This window comes from Scylla paramamosain, chromosome 7 (assembly GCF_035594125.1).
Source record: "Scylla paramamosain isolate STU-SP2022 chromosome 7, ASM3559412v1, whole genome shotgun sequence".
Taxonomy (NCBI): Eukaryota; Metazoa; Arthropoda; class Malacostraca; order Decapoda; family Portunidae; genus Scylla; species Scylla paramamosain.
The window spans coordinates 13,704,387-13,712,222 of NC_087157.1; the positions used below are offsets into that span (position 1 = coordinate 13,704,387).

The 7,836-nt window shown below is 34.1% G+C and overlaps 1 protein-coding gene across 9 annotated transcripts in view; it reads right to left on the reverse strand.

The window, feature by feature from the left end:
* LOC135102104 (muscle-specific protein 300 kDa-like) overlaps nucleotides 1-7,836 on the reverse strand; it is a 241,276-nt gene that overhangs the window by 62,937 nt on the left and 170,503 nt on the right. For 8 of the 9 annotated variants that reach the window (XM_064006869.1, XM_064006870.1, XM_064006871.1 and 5 more), the window contains 4 exons: nucleotides 6,510-6,620; nucleotides 5,645-5,818; nucleotides 5,180-5,341; nucleotides 273-458 (listed from right to left, as the gene is read on the reverse strand). In XM_064006869.1, the coding sequence (XP_063862939.1) occupies nucleotides 273-458; nucleotides 5,180-5,341; nucleotides 5,645-5,818; nucleotides 6,510-6,620 (633 nt within the window). Of the gene's footprint in view, nucleotides 1-272; nucleotides 459-5,179; nucleotides 5,342-5,644; nucleotides 5,819-6,509; nucleotides 6,624-7,836 lie in introns of all 9 variants that reach the window. The other variant, XM_064006872.1, reaches the window with a different exon arrangement.

Sequence of the window (7,836 nt, forward strand, 5' to 3'; positions counted from 1 at the left end):
GAATTTCAGCTCAGATTAACTTTCATGTCTATTTTCTGGAGATGCACTATGATGATAACTATATGCCCCTTCATATATTGGTAAATAAGGATGGAGGGAAGTAGACAGCAAAGCAGGAAAGGATAAACCGCACCCATTTATACAAGCAGAAAGCAAGGTGTGAGGAACAGGGTAGAGAGGTGCATATAGTTGGAGCTGAAGGTACAGGAGGAGATATTTTTGGTTTAGGAGGAGACATAAGGACATGAAGGACGATGCTTGCAGACGCGTACCTTCAGCTGGTGCAGGCGGTTCTGGAGCACAAAGCGAGTGTCGCTGATTGTCTGACTCAAGAAAGTCAGGTGGTCTGTCATCTCCTTAGCCAGAGATATTATGTGTGAATCTCCCTCCACTCGCTCACACTTCTCTTGCAGCTCCATCAGCTGCTGTTCACGGCGGCACAGGTCCCGCTGCAGTGTCTACAGGGCCAAATAATGTTAAGTTATGTAATACTACATGTATATTTGTACATATACTATATACATACAGATGCCCTTTGCCATCTGCAGTAATTTTGCCCATGTAATTCCTGTGAAGCACAAGACTGCATCTTGCAAAACATGGATCCTGTGGGAGAATGACATTTGAGTAATCAAGAAAACTTATAATTATCTCAGTGTAACAATGAAGCACTTAAACAATAAGGATGCTAATAGACACTGAGTGGTTAGACCATGTGCTAATGGACTCACAAGGTGGTCACATATGATAACATGACAGTGCAAAAAGATTAAAGGATTTCTTGCTGGAGTACAGGCCCTCCTTTCTTGCCTCCCTTCTGTAGCATCTCACACTCACTTGGAATCATGGTAGAGGATGTACCTGTGGAGGTGTTGGTGAGGAGAGGAAAACCTGACTAGTCATACTACAGAACAGTAGTGATGATAAGGGATACTACTTATGTATATCCTGTGTAGATGTGACTCAGGGAGCTGCCTTCAACAGTGAGTTCTTTCAAGTTGTTGCTTGGTAACACAGTCACACTTTATTGCATATGGCCATTCATACTTCATTATCATGTGATTGTTTTGTAAAGCCACATTAGCATATGATCAAATAATACAATCACCTATTGTGTTCTACATCTATTGTTTTAAAAAATCCCTGTTTTAATATGAAAATTTACTCAGCAATTTGATGCAAATTGAGGCACCAATTCAATCTGCATTTATGCATTTTGGAAAACAGACTGTTCCATGTTGTCAACCACATGAATGGCAGGGACTACATTCAGCAAGAGGCTAAATTCTAAATAATGATCTATTCTTGTATAGTTCTTAAAGCATTGATATGTAGGAAACAATCAAGTATGTGCATAATTATGAATAATTGAAGCATTTACTATTCACACAAAGAATGGTGGTAGTTCTTGACAAATGCACTATTCAAGTGTACAAATTTCAAGAGCATGTAAATGCAGCATATACAAATGTTTCATAGCAATATGGTTTATATAAGTACATAATTATGTAGTAATTTTTTAGTAAGCTATTTGCTTGTCTAACTGTTAGTGAAAATAATTAGTTTCAGAACTTATAAGCTTATATATCTGGAGCCTTGGTGATCTCTAGATGAGCATTTCTTTAACCTGAGATGCTAGCATCCCCAAGATGCTGCAGTAAATTTTATGGTATGCTTGGAATGGTCTGTGGTCATATACAATGCAGTGTGGTATTGCAGGCTACATATAAGGCACTGTTTCAAGGAAGTGACTTTTCTAAGTAAGCAGCAAATCCATTATCATTTTTTCTAACAGTTTTGCTATTACTAATGCCATATTTTATATACTTAGGAAAAATGGAAAAAAAAATGATAAAAAAAACATTTTCTGTTTATCATGGTCCTATACTAAATTACAAGAAATGTTATGTGACTTGATGCTGACTTCAAGGGATACTGATCTTGACCTAAACAAAGGAGTGCTCAGGCTGCAAAGATAAATGCTGCTCTAGATATATACTGTGTCAAAAGGCAAAAGCTTTCACACAAGATTATTTCAACAAAATCCAATGATTAGAGAGTAATGCAGTAAGCTGTAAAGGAATGTCAGTTATGTGCCAAAAGTGCAAAATCATTGAGAGAGAGAGAGAGAGAGAGAGAGAGAGAGAGAGAGAGAGAGAGAGAGAGAGAGAGAGAGAGAGAGAGAGAGAGAGAGAGAGAGAGAGAGAGAGAGAGAGAGAGAGAGAGAGAGAGAAAACTTGCACTTCATGAAAAAGGACATTAATGACCCTCTAATGGCTCATTTGATTTGGGATTCAACACTACTGAAGCCACACTAGAGAAGTTCTTGGTCACACTACACTTCGTAGTCATCTTTCCTCTCATTCTTCTTTCAAATATACATGTATATGCAGTTTCCATATGCTCTTTGTTTAACTATATCTTCCAAATAATTTTTCTTCCTTTTTGCAATATTTTCACTCTGATTGTCACATTACCTTTACAGACATCTCATTTTTTATCTAATGCAAGGTGACTGCAAACTAAATTTATGCAAATTCCAGTAAAAGACAAAATGTCAAAGCATAATTAAAATATCATATATTAATTGCTAATAAATCAATACCTCTTGGCAGAAAGAGCATATATATACCATAATTAAGTGAAATTACCACACATACAAGATTAGTAAATACCAAACACTATTACTATCATATACTGACACTTAGACTTACATCACTGCTTTTCAGGAGCTCTAACTAGAATATCAAGATAGAAACTTATATCTTTAAGGCAATTACAGTATGAGGTGCTTAAATTACTGTCTTCACCTTACATCATATTCATTATCTGAATACATTTACTAATTAGTTAATAAATGAAAAAAGGCATTTGAAAATTACAAGAAATGTAGTGAAGCCTCGCTATGAAGGACAAATTTTGAAGACTTGATCAGTATACAGAAGTTGCATTTTATTGAGGAAACAAACCAGTTCACATTAGTTCAAAGATTGTGAATGTGAAGAGAGTGATCATCTCCAGTCAGTGTGAAAGTAACCAGGGACAAATGAGGCACTTAGTGTTGGAAGGGGGAGTCCTGCAAAATGAGGTTTTGAGTTACAGTGGAACCTCAGTTACCAAACACCTCTCTTTTTGAACAAATTGGTATTTGAACAAAATTTTGAACTCATTATTGCTTTGGTTGTGGTACCATAATTTGGTTCTAGAACAAAGTTCCTTGATTTCAAATATTAAGACATAGCAAAAGCTGCCGTTTATTACTAATTTATAATTTGCATAAATATTTACTTTCTTTTTATATATTTGGAGGAGAAGCACTGAGTATAAGACTGCAATTCAATCTTGGATATAAATGTGATCCTATTGAAAAGCCTCAATGTAAACAAACAGTTTTTGGCACTCAGGAGTAATACCAAGTCACCTGTGGCACTCTTGATGACCCCCAACACCATCACTACAGTACAACTGCATTTTTTCTGTAGCTTTTCCCAGCAGCAAGATGTCTAAATGTTATGATTGTCTTAATTTTGGTGGTAAGTGGGTTGATCCTCTCTGTGTCCCTCTGTAAGGCTTCCCTCACTAGATTGGTGACACAGAGAACACCTGCACTGTCTAAACAGTATCTTCTGATAAGTTTTATGTCACTACATTCATTCAATACATTCTTTCTGGATATATAATTTGTGAGCTGGAGATGTTGTGAAGCAGTCATCTTGGCTGTTGAAGCATCTGTCATGAGCCACTAAAACAGTGTAGACTGGTGTCTAGGAACAGATTAATTAATTTTACATTGATTCCTATGGGGAAAATATTTAGTTTTTAACATTTTGGATTTTGAACAGCATTCAGGAATGAATTAAGTTTGAGAACTGAGTTTCCACTGTAGTGCCATTTGAAATATTGTCTCAGTGTGAATTCTTTTACTGCTGTGAGGGCAAATTCAACAAAATGCTGTTCTCAAATATTTAGTTTAAATATTTGCTTACTTTTAACATCTTGGTAACTAATTCTGTGAACATAATTGTTTTTCTAATCAGTACATGCAGGTGAAGAAACTTTCTTTACTGTGAAAGCATGTATTGTTACTTTTTCTTGTGTTTAATATCTCTGAATAAGAAAAAAAATATTACTATTTCAGTTCTATGTAACTACAATGAAATGTAGGATTTAAACCCATTTGTTTTTTTTATAGACTAGTTTGTCAAAATACCCACACATGCATGGCTCACCAATTTCATGCTTAGGAACATTTTTTTTTTGGTCCAATAGGTTGTGTAACCTTAGCCAAGATTTTTTTTGTTATGTTCCTTTCCCAGGTCTTAGAATCACACTTCCTCTTCCTGGAATGTCCATGTGACCCATGGTCACTATCACTGGTCATGTTTTCAATTCAGGTGGTATTCACAGATAATTTTCTGTAGATTTAATGATCTATGTGGAAATACAAAGGTATTGTCTGGCAGACTAGCAGGGCAAGGTCTCAACTGATTGGCTGTGTGGAAGGTGTGGCATGACGTTAAAGTGCAGCCCGCCACTGACTGGCATCCAGAGATATCAGGTTTGCTTCTCCTGCAATATACTTTCTCTCGGTGCCTTCCACACATGTGGCAAAGTTCTAAGTGCTAAGTTAGATGCACCCTTATATTCAGAAGGATTTTGTAATGCTAAAAAAGGTTTAAAATATGTGGTGACATGAAGATAATGGCCAATAGAATACTCTGTCAAGTCCAACTCAAAGCCCCTAAAAATATAGATTTGCCTGTCCTACACTAATTGCCTCAAATATCATCTCATGAAATGGTAATTAAACATGAAATAGCAGGACTTCCACAGGAATAATTTCATTGACTCATTAACATTTTGTGCACAAAGTGGTGATGGTGTTATGAGATTTACTGAATAATACCAATAAAATTTCTACTCCATTTCTTTCAAGGTTAATTTTTTCACATGTTCATTCATTACAGAGAGTTACACACACACACACACACACACACACACACACACACACAAATAAATAAATAAATAAATAAATAAATAAATAAATAAAATAAATAAATAAATAAAATAAATAAATAAATAAAAATACATAAATTTATTAAAAATTACAATAAGCATTTGTATTAGAGAATACATGATAAAGAATATGTACAGTGCACTAAAGGAAGACATCACCTACCTGATTATTTGCTATCTGTTCCCGAATCTCTGCTGAGGAACTGAGTGAGATGTCTGCAGTGATCTGGTTGTAAGTCTCAGTGACCCAACACTCCAGGTCTTGCAGCAATTGTTGATATTCTATGAGGTGGAGCTTTTGCTGTTCAGCTGTACTTTGTCTTCCCTGAAGAACATAATGTGTGTGTGTTGCATTGCATCATCCCGCACTCACTATTATTAAAAACATAACAATGAGGAGAGCTTTTCTGTACTTATTGTTTTTTTGAAAAGTTGGCTTCATTTGTTTCAACAGTATGTAGAGAAGTGGGAGGGTGAAGTCGTGAATTCCTGTGTAAAACATAGTGTCCTTACTAATGCGAGGAGAGATATCATCATTAGTAGTAATTATGTTTACTGCAACAAGGGCCAGGAAAAAAAATAAATAAATAAACAAAAATAAACAAATAAATGTAAATAAATGAGTCACCTCAATTTCTGTTCTCTTGGTATGTGCCTGGGCAAGCACTGTCTTGAGCCTGGTTGTGAGGCCGCTGACTTTGGCCTGCAGGCTCAGCACCTCGGAGTCCTGCTCTAAACGCTTTCCTTTCTCTTCCAGATAATTCAGTTCATCTTCCAGCCGCTTCATCTCAATGATCAGAGTCTGTAATGAGGTATGAGAAGTTTAGACTTATTCTAGTACACAAAGCATAGACCCACATGATAGTGCAGGATGGAGACAGTGATTAAAAAAATAAATTCGAGTAATCTGAATGTGATCATATAAGATGATTTTTTCACCAAGAATCAACTTTAATGCTAAGGAATTACAACATTATTTAGTTACCTGGAGAAAATATTTCTTTTGACAAAGATAAGCATGAATATGAATCAGAATATGTAGAGAAAACTGAGACATTCTGATGTGATTAAAATGGAAAAAGAAGAGATTCATATGGACACATACCTAAGTAAGGAAACAATACATTATAAGTAAGTGGAGATGCTTAGGAATAGAGAACAGAATAACTTATTGCCAGAAAAACATACAGAGAAGATATGTATTTGGAGATAAACATCAGATGTTGAGTACCTTTTGCTTCCTGGATAAGGACATGATGAAGGAAATAATTATAAAAATTATTAGACAAAAATTGAAATATGATAAAGTAGTGTATTTATTCTTTCACAAGAAAAAAAAAGAAGAATGCAAAGAATACACATACCACTATCTTTTCTCCCAACTTTGTTAGAGAAAAGAAAAGCAGACAAAGCACAGCAAACAATGTTTACTGAATAAACTCATGCTGATCACTGAGGGTCCTGCATCTAGGTCCCCTAGATGACTATCTCACCTGGATGATGGTCAACTGCTGGATGACTGAGTGATCCACCAGACTCTGCAGACGCTCCTGGAAGCTCTGGAGTTTTTCTTGTGCCGAGGATACCTTCTCCTTGATCTCAATCTGCTTCGTGAAAAATGGAAGAATGCATTAGTTAAGTTTCACAATTTGATAAATTCAATAAAAATGCTAGTTCTAGATAAGAAATGAAATAAAAGTGTTACATACAATACACAAAGAATCATAATTGAAATGCAAAAAAAAAAAAAAAATAAATAAATAAATAAATAAAAAAATAATAATAAAATATATAAAAATAATAAAAACTCTACAGCCAAAAATCAACACACAAAATAAAAAAAAAAACACAAATCAAGTAAACACAGCTGATTGTTGCAGTGTCTATTTGTAGTGACAGCATCACAGTGATGGTTAGACAGGAAACAATGGACACAGCACTTTATCAAAAGAGTGAGACACCAAAGAGACATGTTTACTTGGGGGCATGCATGACATCACTCAATATAACAGCAAATGCATCAGTATATATATATATATATATATATATATATATATATATATATATATATATATATATATATATATATATATATATATATATATATATATATATATATATATATATATTTTATAAGTATAATAAAATTGTAAACTTCATGTAGCTCAAATCTTTCCCTTCACTGTTGCCTCCAGAGACTGCTTGAGATGAGATAAAAAAAAAAAAAAAAAAAATAATAATAAATAAATAAATAAATAAATAAAAATAAATAAACAGAAAAAAAATAGAAATAAATAAATAAATAAAAATGAATAAATATACAGGAAAAAAAACAAAAACAAAAAAAAACAAGCCTGTAAATAATCTGATTTAATCTTTCCTGTAAGTAAATCAAAGCACACCTCCCTTGAAGCATGAATCGTTTAACTCAACAAGTGCATAGAAGAATAGAGTGAGACAGTAACTCATCCCTAAAACAGCCATTAATTATAACTGAGTATTACCGAAAAAAAAGAAAAAAAAAAAAAAAAACTTTTGGATTTGCTAAATGTAAGTAATCTAAAGAAAACTATATTACTGCTTATTGCTACAGATCTGTAAGATAATTTATTACAACACAAGTAATCTCTATACAAAGAATACTACAGGATTATACAAGCACAACATGCACACAAATCTATCAGCTCTCCCCAGCACTAGCACCTACACTTTACTTACTACAGTATCACTACATTTTTTTTTTTTTTGCTGCTGTGCATAAAACTGAAAAAAGCCTCTTAATTTAATTCACAATTCTTCTTAGCATTGTGACTAAGACAT